Source organism: Amborella trichopoda, chromosome 3 (genome assembly GCF_054954075.1).
Source record: "Amborella trichopoda isolate Santa Cruz 75 chromosome 3, AtrichopodaSantaCruz75HAP2 v2.0, whole genome shotgun sequence".
Taxonomy (NCBI): domain Eukaryota; kingdom Viridiplantae; phylum Streptophyta; class Magnoliopsida; order Amborellales; family Amborellaceae; genus Amborella; species Amborella trichopoda.
In genome coordinates this window covers 2861972-2879902 of record NC_142338.1, presented here as the reverse complement: position 1 = coordinate 2879902, position 17931 = coordinate 2861972, and the positions used below count along the sequence as shown (strand labels likewise).

General features: G+C 35.4%; 1 protein-coding gene across 6 annotated transcripts; it reads right to left on the bottom strand.

The window, feature by feature from the left end:
- Positions 1-603: 603 nt before the first annotated feature.
- On the bottom strand, positions 604-8321 carry LOC18439779 (DNA mismatch repair protein MSH7). 6 transcript variants are annotated; one of them, XM_088862167.1, is made up of 11 exons: positions 7851-8287; positions 7177-7420; positions 6037-7087; positions 3392-3938; positions 2994-3089; positions 2382-2437; positions 2004-2073; positions 1558-1672; positions 1010-1147; positions 892-925; positions 604-809 (listed from the first exon to the last, which is right to left on the bottom strand). In XM_088862167.1, the coding sequence occupies exons 4-8, from the start codon at positions 3461-3463 to the stop codon at positions 1643-1645; spliced, it is 324 nt and encodes a 107-aa protein (XP_088718293.1). In that variant the 5' UTR covers positions 3464-3938; positions 6037-7087; positions 7177-7420; positions 7851-8287; the 3' UTR covers positions 604-809; positions 892-925; positions 1010-1147; positions 1558-1642. The 6 variants fall into 6 exon arrangements, with proteins under 6 accessions (XP_088718293.1, XP_088718292.1, XP_088718291.1 ...); XM_088862166.1 differs by having other exon boundaries at positions 5937-7420; positions 7851-8321; XM_088862165.1 differs by lacking the exon at positions 7851-8287 and having other exon boundaries at positions 3008-3089; positions 6037-7280.
- Between the last annotated feature and the right edge of the window lie 9610 nt (positions 8322-17931).

Below are 17931 nucleotides of genomic sequence, written 5' to 3'. Positions count from 1 at the left end.
TGGATTGTGTTAGGTAGGTAGCCGACATAACATTTTGCCAAAACTTTCAACTATAGAATTATCACATCAACTGCAATAGGATCCATTTCAATTGCCAGGGGGTATATGAAGCCATTGATCTCAAATTTCCTGAACCTTTCTTCATAATTGGCAGCCCTAAGTAATGGTATGATATAAGGAGGCAATAATCATCAAGTATGCATATGTATTGTGTGGGTTTCTTCTATGTCATTCAATTCTCTTTATCAACTTAAAGGTGATGGCAGTTTATGTTCTCCATCAGCTCATGTATGCAATATCTCAGTTTATCCCCATCCACCTTGCCATCAAAGCTTGAAACCTGAGCACACTTGTGTAAAGAAACTGGTTTGCATCAATTATAAGGTCCTTGAAATTTCTTAGAATAGGATATGACGATCTCTATTTGTTAGTCAGAACTCAAGTGAGCAAGTACTGGTCAACCAATGTGGTTACTACTAATCAATTTGCAGGGACACTGCAAAAGTTTTCTTCCATAGTTTGAGTCGCAGATGGATCTCATTTAGTTAGGGTTTTTGCTAAATTTTTTATTATAGTGATTAGTTGACCATTGATGCTACATTAGGCAGCAGAAATCAAATAAATGATTTGAGGAAAACATTCATACAGGCTACAAGCAAGCATCCTGCCTCAAAAATTCTGTATAAACCAGGAGGTACAATTATCATCAGGAAACTCTTCCATATAACTTTCAATATGAGATATTCATTTGAAAATTTCACCAGTTGAAGCAAACCTTTTAAGTGCTTGCTGAGTTTGCTTCGAGAACCCTGCACCAAACGAATATTCAGGACTACATCCAATAAAATAGATCTCATCAACTAAATCAAGAAACAACAGTAAGAAGTCTACCTCCATTTTCATACAACAAGTCTTTAGGGGAAACCTGAAACACAAAAGAAGGAAGTCAACCGCACACATATCTGAAAATCTTATGAAAAGCAATATGGATGAAAGTCAAGTCACTCACATGCATCAGCAAAGCTCCCAATGCTGAAGAAGAAGAAGCATCATCGCTTAATGAACCAACCCAAAATTTCAAAGCAGCACAATCAAGGAAGGCAAATCCATAAACAGGTGAACTGCCACCATGTGGGCCAGAACATCCCTGAAGATAAGAATATAATGCAGGTTAAAACATAAACCAGAATTATCATAGAAGTATCTTGAATTTGAAAAACTGATGCTCATATGTCCCTGATTAGGAAGGGCTGATGAATGTGACATAATTCACCGAGTCCATGACATCAATAACTGGAATCATAGCATCATTAAGCTTCCCAAAAAATGCTTTAATGACCTTTTGAAGAAAACAATAAGGATCATGATTATTGCATCACCAATAGAGCCAAAAAATAACAAAAAATAGTACTTTAAGAGCAGCATATTTTTTAAGCATTTTCTAGCATCATAAAAATACAGGAGACTAAAAAAATACCAACAAGGCACATTCAACATCGAAACAGAATACAAGACCCTCAAATTCCAGAAAAGTACCCAGAGGATGACATTGCATACCTCTTTCAAAGCAAGAAGATGAATGGCATGAGGTCCAATGTTGCCATCCGAAGTCGATGGAGTAAAGACATGAACCAATTTCCGCTTATACATGAACCAATTTCCGCTTAATCACCTGCAAATATAAGCATAGTTATGAGCAGAACAGAACCCTGCATAGTCCTATACTCCACACGTAATCACAAATAAGCACACATATACAAGGGTATATAGTAAAATCTTACTGAACTACACACAAAGGTGCATGCCCAAAATGACAATATCATCCCTCAAAACATATGTTGCACAAGGAAAAAAGCACAGAGAGAATCTCCAATGCACTATTATATGAAAAACTAGTTTGGGAAGAGACAATACAATTGTCAGTTTGCAAAAAACACCCACGAACACAACATCCATGCCAACACCTGCACACAATGTGTCCCAAAGCCCCATGAAATACTTACAGCACTTGCTCCTCCTGTAGCCTTAGCATGATCAGCTGTCTTGGTTTGTTCCATTCTTGCAACTTTGTATCTTCCATATTAAAACTGAAGTGAGTTAAATTACACAACATTTTTTGGTCTTCCATATTAACATTTTTGGGTATGCCGTGCCTAAGTGACTAAAACAGATGCATGAAAATGTTAGGCACGGCACACCCAGTTAATTGGCAGTACTCTTGCCAACGCATGGGAAGGGAAGAAGAAAGCAATTAGAAACTTCTAACTCAGACTCAGCCCGAGCAACTTGCCTCAGCCAACGCCTGAATACCTTGGCCGAGCCATTTTTCTGTACACTGGTTAGAAGTTTCCATGGGATGGTCACACGGAAAATATCCATACCCGTGGGCTATCAGCTTCTGAACAGCATCGTCTATTCCACTCTCAGAAATGCCAACCTGCCCACAAGGTAAAAGGTATATTAATATCAACATAAAAATTGGATTTACAATATTAATTCATACGAGCCATTCTAGATTATGTCCGAGTCATGAAAGCTGGACACAATACATGTGCAATAGATAAACTGGGACCCCTACACAAATTCTAAAATAACCAATTATAGTAGTCATGTTCATGATTATACTACAACTTCCATTTGAACGTTTAACACAAAGCAAACATATTAACTGCAAAACAGATCATAATTCATAGGCTGTATCACATTATATCATTTTTCCCCCTTCATCAAGAACCCCTTCAGAATCATCAGAAGAAAAGCGTTAAAATGCATAACAACAGCAGAACAAATTGCTTGCTATTGAGATGAGCTGCAATAAAAATGAAAGAGAGCATGAGTGCATAAGCAACATGGCAGCCAATATTCATAAAAGGTTAACTTGATGGGCATTATTGAAAGAAATAAATATATCCATTTTAAGAGATTAGCATCTTGCAAAAGTAAATATCCCGTTGCTTGAACGAAAAAAGCCATCAGGAAGATAGAAATTTTACCTGTCTACACTTACCCACACCACTGAATGTCATTTTCCAATCGAGCTCTTTGTGACCAATCTCTGCATCTAATTCATATAGCTCATAAAATTTGCCCTGACCGGCATAAGAAAAGAGAAATATTCAGATATACATGGTCATCAGAGATCCAATTGTGTACAAGAGGCATTTTTTACTAAAAAAAAAACTCCAAGAAACAACATGAGAATCGTTGAAAGTACACTTGGTATGTATGCAACTAAGTGACATGAAAACGAATAGAAAATGCAATATAAAGTTGTGAACATTGTCATGACTAGTTGGCTATGGGAACAGTAAAGGGTGTTTTCAATATACGAAGAGAAACCATATAAAAACGACAGAACTAGAGAACCCATGAAAGTATGATTCAAACTTACCACTTTGAAGACGAGCACAACATCCATATACTGGCTTTTCACAGTCCAATACGGTCTCTGGGATGCAGACATCTTATTTAAGGCATCAGGAGGTATGTAGAGGATCCGCTTATCATAAAGGGGATCACCTGGTCTTCTTTTATTTGAGCCCCTTATCGATGATGGGTTGAGCCATTCAAACTCACTGCCTATATTTTCAGATGCTCCACCGTAACTACCAATGCCTGACCCTAAGCCTAAATCCTAAACCAATTTTTGCTTTTTGTTTAAGCCAAACGTCAAAGAATCTCTAAGCATATCATTGAAGTTACACTGTTCCTCTTGCATTCATTTCAAGGGGGAACTAGTGGCCGCATAGCTGGTGTTTCTGGCCTTGAAACCTCACATACAGTTTCAATACTTTGAGAACCTCCATTTTCAAGGCTAGCACTAAACTCAACAGCATCATTCTTTAGCAACATCACGTCAGATTTCGAAAGCCAACATCCTTATCGAAAGTTGGTTCTAATTTCAGATTTGAGCAAGTAGTACCTGTCGACCTTGCTTCCTGCAAAGAGGCAAGTAAAAACAGTAGAAAATTATGATCTCTCTCTTCATAAAAATAATAAAGTTCTTGATTAATTCATCAGAAAAAATAAAAAACTCATTATAAATTAAAAAACTCAATCACCTTATCATTGAGAAGTGAAGGACATAATCTCAAGCACATTCAAAATTACACAATGTTGAGTTAAAGAAGCACAGTAAATACTATATTGTGCAGTCCAAGAGTCCTATGTGCTAGACACAATTGTTTCAATAACAAAAAAATAGAGCTACTGTAGCCAGCCAAATTTTGATCTGTTTGGCACATAATTTCGACAGCTGTTACATTTAACTTCCAAATACTCATTCATTTTCTCATATTCATTCTTTGTTTACTGATTGAAATTGGATACAGCTTCAGTACTTTAGCAAAAATTTCTGTTTTTTCCCTAGCAAAAACACTGGAAAAGAAATATCAAACACTAATCCAAGTCTAAAATAATTAAAGAGAGCATAATTATTTGATGAAGAACTTTAGTCCACATTTTAGTTTTTCCCCTAGATTAGCCCATACGGGTATAAAAAGAATGAAAAACAATAGAGATTGTATACAATGAGACCATTTACCTTTGATTCAAAGAGATCACCATTACTTACAACCATCCAATGTGAAATCTAATGGCTTGGATGTGTCACAATGTTCAAGAAAATTTTCTTGAAGTTTGAGCATGGTCCATTGAATAAATTCAACCTGTCTAATTTCACATCTAACGGTGACGATTAATTGTGACCACCTTGTACTAAAAATAAATGGTCTCATATCTACTCCAAAACAATATTAGTAACGTAAGATAGGTTACAATAAGGAAGAAAATCATGAGAAAACAGTAATATGGAAGCACTTGGTTAATAGAAGTACAAACTGAAGTCAATTTTAGTTTCAGGCTAAATAATGAAATAAGAAAACAACAAGACATAATGAACTAGAATGAAACAGAAATCAGACAGATATATGTGACAATACTCCACGCCTTATCAGAATAAACAGCACATGTAATTAACACCAGATCATGCAAAAACAAATATCAAAGAAAAAAGAAAAAAGGAAAATTATTAAATTCCATAGAGATGAACAATTTAACGTTTTTTATTTTCTTGACAAATGTACATGAACAAACACTTTACCGATATATTTTTATTTAATTTCAAAATACCGATAAAAAATACACGGTCTTGAGTTAGAGCAGTTGCAGATGGGTAAATGTTGAAAGGTTTAGTATTTTGTTAAATTTCCCTAAATAAAATAAAGCATGAATTACAATAAAAATAAGGTTTACTCCCAAGAAACCTTTTTTCATCCCCTTCTGGTTCATCTTCCACGACAAACTTGCCCATTAAACTTTCAAAAGACACAGAATTACTTTCTTCCTTTTTGAAGAACCTGCTGGAACGAGGCCGTGACTGCAATTTTTCTGGTGTACTCTCTATGCCTTCAGGGGTAGTTTCAGTAGTTTGAGAACCACTATTTTTAATACTACAACATAAATTAGTAGCACCGATCTTCAATGGGGGCCTAAAGGGAGTTCTCTGCTTTGATAAACCTATATCCTCATCAAAAGTTTGTTGCAATTTTGGATTGGAACTAACAGTACCTTTTCCTATCTGTTTCCTGCAATAGCCAATAAGTGACAGTTAAGAAAGATATCATCTTCTTATTCTTCTTCTTCTTCTTCTTTCTTTTTTTGTGCCATTTCTTGATAAATTTTAGTATCCTGCCAACTCATCAGAAGAATAGAAACTGTATTTCGTATTTTATTGATAAAAGTAAGCTACAGAGACGAACCAAAATCATATGAACACGGTGACATTGCATAGAAACACCCAACTATTGATAGAAGTAAGCTACAGAGACTCTCTAAATTTGATTGTAAATTTAATACCAAAAAATGAAATGTCAAACAAAATAAACTAAAAGGGAAAAACCACAATATCATATGAAGGTTGTGGAAAATATAGAAACCTGCACTGTCCACTGTAAAACAAAATTGAAGAAAATTCCCAGGCATATCATCCCTTGCCTGAGACAGTAACCTGTAAGCATCATTGGAACTAGCACCCACCTCTGTACATACTGGAGGCATTAATCCAACTGCGCATCTCACCTCTGTACATACTGGAGGCATTAATCCAACTGCGCATCTCACCTCTGTACATACTGGAGGCATTAATCCAACTGCGCATCTCGCCTCCACCGATGATGCACCGGACCCCTGCTTCAAAACTACTTCTTGACACCGCCAGTCCGCAGGGCCTTACCTCTCTGGGCTGCGTGTAAATGCAGATGCGGGTGGTCAGGAGCAGCTCGTTTTCCCACCGGAGAGTTCAATCTGGGGCCTCAACCCTTTCTTCACCTTCTCCCCCCGCTGGGACCTCACCTTCAGCACCCACTGGGGCAGGAACTCCCTCAGAGGTTGGTTCGCCATCCGCTCCCCCGGTAGAACTAGGCTCCCCACTGGAATCTGCTCGACCTACATCTTCCTCTGCTTGAGTGGTAGGTAATGGAGTTGTCTCACCGCCCACTGCTGCCAAGAGATTCCGAAAAGTATTTAACTTACGGACATTTCTCTCAGTAGTGAAGAGTCGAATCTTATCTTGAAGATATAGAACCAGAGCATTACGAACGTGCTCCTGGCGGCAAAACTCAGAACGCATTTCATTCTTGATAATAGCACCGAAAGGCTCGACGACCATCTTCAAAGTAAGATCATCCTTAGTGGCTGGTGCAATGTGCAACTGATTGCGCTCCTTCAGATAACGGGTCCAACACCTGTTGAGAAGATCTTCGAGACCAGGTCCTGATAGCCAGTAGCCAGGAAATACTGCTCACGGATATTTCGTAACTCCGCCTCCTTGTTTTGTTGTCCGATCATAATTTGCCTCCTCAAATCATCAAGCTCTCGATCATACTCAGACCTAACCTGCTTGATCTGAGCAAACATATCCTGCTGCTGAATACTGAGGACCTGGGCATAAGAGGCATCTTGTGGCGTCAACCCAGTCGGGACTTTCTTCTCAAGCTTAAGTTTGGGCATGGCTTGAGCCATCGCATCATGGCCACCAGGAGTAGTACGATAATTGCAACAAGCCAGGAGTGACCTGGGAGTCAAGTTCCTAAAGGAATTGATGATATTAGCCCTGATACACACAGCCAACATTGTCTCAAACTCAAACACCTCAACATCAACAACAGAAGTCAGTACCCTGGTACATCTGAGAAAAAGATCAGAGGTGAGATTCTAACGAATGATAGCTTCCAGGCTGAAACGACTGACATTGACCCCAACAAGCTCCAAATTCCTCACTGACTGGCGAATCTTCTCAGAAACTGCCCCCACATCATACGAAATAGGGTTGGTGGGAGGCCCCGAACGCGAAGAACCAGCACCTGCGGCACCACGACTCATTCCGCCAAAGACAAGACGATCACCTGGATGATCAGCCATCCTACAAAACAAACAGAAGACAAGAAAAGAACTCAAAAATAAATATGAGGTGAGAAGACTGCACGATGGGGGCCCAATTATGGGTAGAAAATTTATGTGCCGGGGAATTTTCTTCGATTTTGTTTTACAGTGGACAGTGCAGGTTTCTATATTTTCCACAAAGGTAACACTATTACAATAAACCAATCAATCGCAGTAGATACATAAATTAAAGGAAAAACATAAAAGGTTGTAATCCGTAGCTAAAACCGGCACATTCCGTATTAAAACAACAAAAAACTGAATTTAAAAGAAAAATGTCCGCTTAATAAAACCATAAGTGAACAGGATATTAAAGCTTGCATCAATCCAAAACAAAGAGTTAATCAAAGCACAAAGAAACAAAAAAGAAAGCATAAATGATTTAAAAACAAAGGTTTGATCACATTTACCCTTTTCCATCGACTTCTGGTTCATCTTCCACTACAAACTTTTGCATCAATTTTCCAAAAGGCATAGAATCACTCTTTCCGTTCACTGATAAATTAACAGGACGAGGGTGAAATTTCTCAGGTGGCATATCTGTACCCTTTGTTTCCACAAATGATAGCTCCCTCTCATTTGAAACCCTAGACACCTCTGCAACAGCTGAGGTTTGCTTCACTCGGTTCGTAGGGAACTGCATTTTCCGCCGCTGGTAAGCATCTTGGCGTAAGAAGACCCGCCGAAATTCTCATTTCCCGGCGAGGGTTTGCTAAAAAATGAATCAATCGATTTTTAGCGCTGCAGTTTAGAGAGAGAGGGAGAGATGTATGCTTCTTTGCAGAGAGAGAGAGAGAGAGAGGTGTGTTTATAGGGAGTTGAGAACCATTGTACATGGGTTTCGAGCAGTGTATTATTGGCGGCAAAGTCGACTTTTGAATACATTTACCGTTTAGAGTCGGTGAATTATCGTACGTGATAACGGGTGGAAGCGTAAAATGGGAAAGAATAAGGGTTGAGAAATCATTTCCCTGGACATTTTGGCGAACTTTTCAGGTGAATTTTTCGTTAAGTTTCGCGACAAAATTTATGAAAGGGGAAAAGCTCATATAAAGTTGCAACGTTAAAAATATAGAATTATGCTGCGCCTAAAAAAATCTATTGCAAGAAGCAAGTTGGAAAACAAAATATATATCGTAAAAAACAAGTTGGATAACACTTTAATTGATCTATATATGAATATGAAAAAAAGAAATATTTGAGTATAAAAAATAATGCATCTTGCATTATATTATTTGGATAGTCTATTTTTAATATTTTCATATGTTTATGGATCTATTTAATTTGAGTCGTTTTTTAATTTAAAATTTTATAATTAGAAATAAAAATTAATTATTAAGCCATCATAATAATATTTTACGCCAAAATTACATCTTACTATAGATCATGGAAGTGCACCTTACTTTTATTATTTAAAGTTGCAATCTTATGCAAACTACACCCTTTATTAAATGCTTTTTGGCCGTGTTATGTGGAGAATGGAGAGTAAAGTTAATTTTTGTATGCCAAGCCATATCTAAAAGGAAAAGAGCGTGGTTTGCATAAGGTTAATCAAAAATAAGGTGCACCACCAAAATTTATAACAAGATATACTTTTGATGTTCAAAATTTTTAAAATGTCATGAGAATCTATTTTTATATCTAATTATAAAATTTTAAACCTCAAAAATGATTTAACTCAAATAGATCTATAAACATATGAAAATCTAAAAAATGCACAATCTAAATAATGTGTTGCAAGATAAACTATTTCTGGGACTAGAAATTTCCTTCTTCCTTTTTTTTTTTTTATATATTCATACATCTTGATGCCGAGATGATCAGTTAGAGGGTTTTCCAACTTCAAAACGGTATTTTACTATGGATTTTTAGGTACACATTAATTCTACATTTTAATGTTACAACCTTATGCAAACTTTTTCCTAATGAAATTATTTTAATAGGGTTGTAGCCCTATCAGAATTACTAAAACATCACCTCAACTCTCACAAAAAATTATGTTTAATGGCATTGGAAAACTTTCGAACCAACAATCTCGGTCTTGACCATTATAGTTATGAAAATAAAAAACTTAAGAATTCAAGCTGTGAAAATAGTATATATTGTAACACATTATCTAGACCATCTATTTCAGTCTAAAAATAAGTATTCACGAATCCAAAATAGTTGTACAATTTTTGGAGTTTCAAACTTTATAATGAGGATTTGAAATTGACTCTAGAGCCATCATGAAGCTTTATAATGTCCAAAGTGCTTTACGGACGAAGATTCGAGGTGAGGTTTTGCTTTGTTTTTATAAAACCTAGGCCTTTTTTTATTTTGCATCCCATAAAAATACCAATAATTTTTATTTTTCTATTTATCAAATAACACCATGACATCAATTTATCAACTATTCTATTTATTCTTTTTTCTTCACATCTAAAATACTAACTATCAAATCTAAGGGTATTTGTGCAGCCTGCCCTGGGTTCGGAACGTCAATTTCTCAATCTTTTTATATTTTCTACATGTGTGGGTCTTCGAGCATGAGTTTTGAACCATCATTTCAACAAAAAATAAAAAAAGATGGTTCAAGTTTCAAATCCACCATTTTAAATTAAAAAAAAAAGTTAAAATTACGTAAAGACCATATTTTTTTACACAATACTATATTTTGATCCATATCTTGACCAAATTTACATGAAGACCACTCCCTACCGGCCCTTTTGTTTTTTTATACCCCCTATCTGATATTTCCAATATGTTTCACAGTCTATTGTAGTTTAGTTGCAGTATATACTTGTTGTTTATAGTTTTTTGTACTTGAGCAGTGTTTCATCTTGGTCGAGTCTTTACCGGCTTGTTTTTGTGAAAGCCTTGGTTAGGTTGTCTTTTTATCACCTCCCTATTTTTCTCATTACGGGTTCTCTTAGGGGTGGGCCAAAACCTTTTAGATTTGAGGTTAGTTGGCTAGAAAATTCAAAAGTGGTTGAGCTGATTTAGAGGCCGTGGCCCAATACTGTCGTGGTGGGCTCCATGGATTTCCAAATACAAAAAAAAGTATCAAATATAAAACACAAATTGTTGGGATGGAAGAAAAGAGAATAAATTCGATCTTAAGGCTAAGATCGATGCAGTCCTAACTGAGATTGAACTGATAGATATTAATGCTCAGACAAGTAGGGTGTTAACGGAACAGTTGGTGATGGATTGTAGGGTGAAACTGAAGGAGTTAAAGGAGTTGAGAAGATTTGATGAACTTTATTGGAAACAGAGATCCATGAATAAATGGTTAAAGGAAGGTGATTTGAACACTAAATTTTTTCATGCTATAGCCAACGCGAAAAGAAAGCAGAATGATATTTTGGGTTTGACCAGTTAGATCTTGAGGATAATAATACCATGGCAGAGGGTGTCATCAACCATTTTAAAAAAGCTTTTACTAAAGAGGTGGTGATAACTCCAAGCTTTTCGAATATCCATTTTACGATGCTGAATGAAGAGCAGAGATGTTCTCTTGAGAGTGGGATTTCTATCCAATAATTGCATCATGTTATTTTTGCATTGCCTGATGATAAGGCACCGAGTCCATATGGCTTTCCCATGCTTTTTTTAAAACAATTTTGGATCTTAGTCAAAGATTACCTATTGGCGGTTGTAAGAGAGTTCATGATCCCTGATCATATTTTTAAAGGTATCAATTCCACCCTCCTTGCTTTGATACCGAAGAAATCTGTGATTAATGAGCTCTCAGATATTAGGCCTATAAGTCTGTTTACAAGTGTCTATAAGGTTATTGCAAAACGTCTTAAGGCGGTTCTTCCTTTTCTCATTTCAACTACATAATCAGCTTTTATTCAAGACTGCCAAATAATAGACTATGTGTTGGTGGCGCAAGAATGTATTCATTCACGAGTTCTGAGTAAAAAAACAAGCATATTGCTAAAGCTGGATATGGAAAAGGCCTATAATAGGGTGGAATGGGGACTACTATTAGAGATTTTAAAAAGGATGGGATTTCGAGATCGGTGGAGAAATTGGATTTCTGGTTGCTTATCCTCAACATATTTCTCTATTATTTTTAAAGGTAGCTCGATAAGCTATTGTAATGCTACTAGAGGTTTACGTCAAGGAGATCCCCTTTCCCCTTCTTATTTACGATTTATGCTGAATGATTTAGTCTTATGCTAAGCACAGTGGAGAGCGCAAGGGCATTTGAGGGCTTCCAAATTGCAAACTCATATATTTTCGCCTCTCATCTTCAGTATGCGGATGGTACTTTAATCTATATTGATACTGAGACCTCACAAGTGAGGAATGTCACAAAATTTTTAGAAATTTATGAAGTGACTTTAGGACATAAGGTTAACTTTCATAAGTCCTCTATGGTGGGTGTCAACTGTAGTGAGTCAATTGTGAGTGAGTTGGCCAAGGTGATGGGACGTAGAATGGATTCATTCCCCATTACTTATTTGGGCCTTTTGATTTCAGATTCAAAATTCCCTATTGCAGTATGGGATAGGGTACTTAAGAGAATTCAAGTCAAGCTTGACCTTTGGAAACACAAGTACCTATCTTTGGGGGGAATGGTCACTTTGCTTAGGTCCAGCCTCGCGAATCTACCCGTGTACCAAATGTCCCTTATTCATATGCCGGCAACGGTTGCAAAGAGAATTGAGAAGATGATGAGAGCCTTCATTTGGGGATCAAGTGGGAAGAGTAGGAAGTTTCATTTATTAAGGTGGGATAGTGTTTGCACACCCAAGCGTGAAGATGGATTGGGTATACGGAAAGTTATGAAGTTTAACTAGGCATTGCTTTGTGAATGGTGGTGGCAGAGTTTACACCTAAAGAATCATCTATGATGTCAAGTTTTATGGACAAAATATGGGACGAACATGCAAACTTGTGGATTGGGGGTGGTAGAGGGAAGGAGGTGTCTTATATGTGGCGGGTTATTTTCAATTGCAGGACTATGGTCATGGGATACTTTAGATTGAATGTGGGGTGTGGCAAACAAATTTTGTTTTGATATCATAATGGCTTGGGGAGTACCCATTGAAGTTTGTTATCCCTGATCTTTTTAGGGTTGTTGCCTTTCCTTATCATAAAATTAGTAATGTAGTTGAGATAAGAGGTCAACAGTTCGTGTGGGACATACCCCTCTTGTATAGAAGGTTAAATAATGACATGTTATCCCAATGGTGCACACTAATGGAACTCTTGCACAAAGTCTATATTTCTCAGGGGGCGTATGATATTATGGTATAGGAAATTGAAAGGGATGGTATGTCTTCAGTTAAATCATGTTATAATCTTCTCTTTCACGACTGCTAAAGATGATCGTCCCTCAAAATTGTGTAAATTTGGAAGTGCCCAATACCACATAAAGTTCAAGTTTTCATCTAGCTAGCTGCATAAGATAAAATCTTAACAATTGACAATTTATAAAAACGAGGGAAAATTCTTCCCAATATTTGTCTACTCTGCAAATTGGATGGTGAGTCAATTGACCATCTATTAATCCGCTGCTCATATATGTTGAATATATGGTAATGGTTAATTGGTGAAGCTGGTTTCTCTTTATCGTTGCCCCAGAAAGTGGTTGGGATAGTATCATAATTTAGTATTCCATGTTTGCCTAAGGTTAGAAGCACGATTTGGAAGATTGCATAAGGAATGACTCTCTAGGAAGTTTGGAAGGAGAGAAACAGAAGAATATTTGAGGGTGTGGCATTGCCTGTAGATAAGCTTATCCATCGTATTAAGCTATCTATTTGGTCATCTCTATCGGTGGATAAGGATGGATGGGGCATTACTAAGGTTGATGTTATGATAAATTTGACCGACCTTTTTTCTCTGGGTTTTAAACCCAGTAGGCCTAAAAGTTTGTAGTATGCCCCGCATATTGGTAGCTTTAAGTAAACTTTGATGGTAGTTTTGCAGGGAATCAGGGGCCAGTAGGTATTGGGGGTGTTGATAGAGATTGCTATGGAAATGTCTTGTTTACTTATGCTGGCCCAATTGGTGTTGCTACGGCAAATTGTGTGGAGCTAACGGCGCTATTAAAGGGAATAGAGAATTTAGGCTCAAATTGTCTAATAGAAGGGGATTCTCTTAATGTCATTAGATGTTGTAAGAACGAGCAGAGGGTACCGTGGGAATTGCGATCTTTATGGTTACAGACTTTGGAAGCGGTGGCAAACTTATCAGTCTCCTTTTCCCATATTTACCGTGAAGTAAATGACATTGTTGGTGCTTTGGCTAAAGGGGGTGTTTCTCTTTCTTCTCTTACTATTTCTGACCATGTAATTTCCTTTTAATCAATTAATGAAAAATATGAATCTTGGTAAAAAAAAAGAAAAGAAAAGTAGTTTAATTTCTCCTTTGAAGCTTATAACACCTAAGAGCATTCCTTTTATGTGGTGCATTTTAACGCAAGAAGTTTATCAAAAGGAAAAAGTTTATATAAGGTTGAGGCCCTAAACAATCAAGCTATAAGGTGCATTTTAAAAATTCACTGGAAGAAGTTGTTTCAATACTAAAAAAACACCTTCAAACCCAACCTTTAGATACATGGATGTTAAAAAAAAATGGACTTCAAATCTTAGAAATAATGCATCTTCTACTTCATTACCTATAAAAATTTCAAGATTTTCAGGTGTTCATAAATATCTACACTATTTTTTTAAGCTTTAAATTTTATAATTCGAAATGAAAGTAAATTTTCAGGTTATCATAAAAATTTTCGATACTGAAATTACATCTTTTGATACTATTTAAATGTGCGTCTTACTTTGATTGTTTAGGGCCTCAACCTTAAACAAACCACACCCTTATTAAAATAACATTAGAGATGCATTGTTTAACCTTTTACATATTGCGACTTTTCCAACTCATGATCATAGGTATTTTTATGGGTAGTTTGAAACCAAATCGAGCAATAAGTAAAATATTATATTGTCTATTTCTCGTGGGTCTTTTGATAAAGGGTGAGATTTCTATAAGGTTGCCTCCTTATACTGTATAATAAAGTGCACCTCTAAAATTTGGTTAGATATGTCATTTTGGTGTCGAAAACCTTATGGTGGCTTGAAATTTTAATTTTATCTATAGTTATAAAGTTTTAAATTTATAAAATGACATAAATCAAGACGCGAAATCTTGAAAATATGCGGTCTAGATAAACTTGTTACAATAGGTATTATTATTGGACTTGGAGTTCTTATTTTGCTTCATGTCCACACATCTTGATGTCGAGATGATCAATTTGAGGGTTCTTCAACACCAGAACACTCTCTTCTGTAGAATTTATGATGTGCACCTTACTTCAATGTTTTAAAGTTGCAACCTTATATAAACATTTCCTTTGATAAATTGTGATGTAGATCAAATTAATTTGTTAATTTTATTTTTAGAAGTTGTGTAGACTTTTTATTTTTATTTATTAGGGTTAATGATTAAAAATATAATTTTTTAGGATTAGTTTGATAAATATCTAATTTTAGGAAGTACGTTTTACTTAGGAAAATTAAGTACGCTTTATTTTTTAGTTTAAATGAGTTGTTATCTTTTATTTTAAGTCCGCTCTTATCTATAGATTGATGTTGGATAGATAGGTTGACATAGGATAGAAAATTTTATGGTTATCTTTTTAGAAAAACATAGAAAATTATTAATCCATTTATATTTTAGAAGAGTTGGTCTTTAGATAAGAGATAGTTGTAATCTTTTTATAAAAGAGAGAAATGGTAGAAATATGGGTATAATAAGTGACGAGATCCTTTAATTTAGGAAGCAAATCTTATGGTTTAGGTTGGGATAAGGTTTTGTGTTTTGCATTTAGAAATTTGATGTTATGAGATAAAGACGTGTTTGTATTAGAAGGGAAGGAGTGCGTCATTTTATTAGTAGATAAGATCATGGTATATGATAGATAAAGCCAACTTTAAAGAACAACAGTGGGGCGTGCAACCTTAAACAATCCAATTAAGGCACACCTCTAAATTTGATCATAAATATAATTTTGGTATATAAATTTTTTAGGATAGCATGAGAATCGATTGTCATCTCTAATTATAAAACTCTAAGCTCTAAAAATGGTTGAAATCAATTAGATTTATAGACACATGAAATATTAAAAATGGACAGTTCAGATAACATTTTGCAAGATACATTATTTTTCGGGATTGAAATCCTTTTTTCTTTTCATATTCATACATATCTATGTCAAGATGATCAATTAGAGGGTTTTTCAACATCAAAACAATTTTTTCTGATGGATTTTGAGGTGTAACTTTAATTCTACATTTTAAAGGTACAACCTTATATAAACGTTTTCCTTCTTTCAAATCAAAGGTGGGGTGTGTAATGTAAAAAGAGATTGAATTTTATGAATTAAAAAGAGTGAGAGAGAGAACCCTTTGTGGGTGTTTTTTTTCTCCTTTGCTTATGAGCCCATGGTGGAATACTCGTATCCGCATGTTTTGCTCTTTCTTCTTGTGATTTTCTTTATGATTTTTATTTCTCTTTCTTAGATGCGGTTATTTTGCTGGTTTTGTTTGCTAGTAAATTTTATATTGCGTCATATTGCCTTTATCACAATATAGAATAGTACCCGGCAATGTCCTTTTATCTATTGCTCTTGCTTTTAAAATGTAACTCTAAAATGTGTTTATTGCATGTTTATTGGATTTTTCCCACTTTCGGTTTTTTTCCTTTAAAATGGATGTAGATTTGGATGAGATTTCTGCAAGGCTTAGGCTTTATGAAAACAAATAAAACTCTCAACCCAAATCCTCATATGAAAAATACTTTAGGCAACGGAAATCTCCATGATGGTTCAAAAATCAATTTCCAACACCGATAATGAAATTCAAAACTAAAAAAACAGTACATATCTTATGGATCTATGAACACTTATTTTTAGGGCGAAATGGACGATCACGATAATAGGCTGCAATATACACTATTTTTGGAGCCTGAAATCCTTTTCTTTTTTCACAACCATAATGTTCAGCATAAGATGATTGATGTAAAGTCTTTATAATACTTGAATTGCAATTTTAAATGAGTTATAAGGTGAGACTTTACTTGGTACTGCAACCCTATCAAACCATTTTCCTTTAGATTTTTCCTTCATTTCCTCTTAAAATCTCTCATTGGCTTTAGCGAGATTGGAGTATCTCATATTATTGGGAATTCTCTTTTTTTTTTAAAAGATTACTAATGTTAATGAAACACGAACATACCAAGGCTACAACGGCACAGAGTGAGAAACAGAAAGTTATAAACAAATAACACCCTTTTTTCTTTTTTTTTGCCAAACTATCTACTACTTCATTTGCCTCTTATAAACATAAACATAGTCAAAAGATACTTCTAAACAGCTCCAAATGTCCATTATATCTAGCCAAATAGATCTCAAATTCCACGATGGCTTGCCCAATATGTTGTACCAGTTTATTACATTAAGAGAGTCGCTCTCCGCAATGTAAAAACATTCAAAACATCTTTTCTTGTAAGAGTTTAAGCCCATTAAAAAGCCCATACAATTCTTGTTGGTAATGTGGCCTATCAGGCAATTTTGTTTCGAAAATTCATTTTTTCAATAATGATACAAAAGCCACATTGAAGTATATGTGAAATCCCGGACGGAAAATATGAGGCAATGTCATATACATTGATCCATTTTTTAGGTTTAATATGATGTATCACTGGAGGAAAAAATTCAGTATCACTAAAGGGAAACCCCAGTAGTGTGTTTGGATTTCTTATAAATTGTTAGAATGCTTTGATAACATCCTATTAAATGAGTTATTAGTGGACTAATGATATGTTTAGCTCATTACATATGATTAACAATTTGGTGACAACTTGTTAATCATAATTAGCTGCACTTAAGGGAATTAAGGCAAGAGTTACACTTAATATCATCTCCTATAGACCATGAATGTGAAAATTACTAAATAAATGTGTTCTCTATAAAAAGAGGTTAATCCCTCTAGAAAAGATAGAGAAAGATAAGAAAGAGGTAAATGAGATTCACCAAGAGGACTCTCAAGGTAGCTTGTCACCGGATGGCTTGGTCTATAGAATTTGGTATGGAACTTTGAAAGAAAGACCTATGTGATATTTTGTTGGGGAAATACATTTTTTTTTTTTTTTTTTAATAAGAATCACCCCTTAGAAAATGGCAACAAGATCACTCACATATGGTCTTATTACAAACAATAGAAATTCAAAAATTAAATAACACATCAATAAAATAAATCTCAACTACCTGATGTCATTCATACAACCTAATATTGTGCTTGAGAATATAAAATAAAAGAACAAACAAATAAGAGAAAAGATGCCAAAGATTATCTTAACCGGGCTTTTACACCCCACACCGAGTCACCACATCCAATGGCGTAGGGTCACCGGTCTAGCTTCAATCTCGAACTGAGAAAGTTAATTTCTGCCAAATTAGGTAACCACCCTTAAATCTCTACAACAACCCTCCAA

Coding starts and splice junctions, on each gene's coding strand:
- LOC18439779 (XM_020670600.2), bottom strand. CDS start 8,083: ATGCAGTTCCCTACGAACCGAGTGAAGCAAACCTCAGCTGTTGCAGAG. Junction 7,421..7,850: donor CCAGAAGTCGATGGAAAAGG/GTAAATGTGATC, acceptor TTTGTTTTGTAG/GATGGCTGATCATCCAGGTG. Junction 7,112..7,217: donor CAGCCTGGAAGCTATCATTC/GTTAGAATCTCA, acceptor TGTGTGTATCAG/GGCTAATATCATCAATTCCT.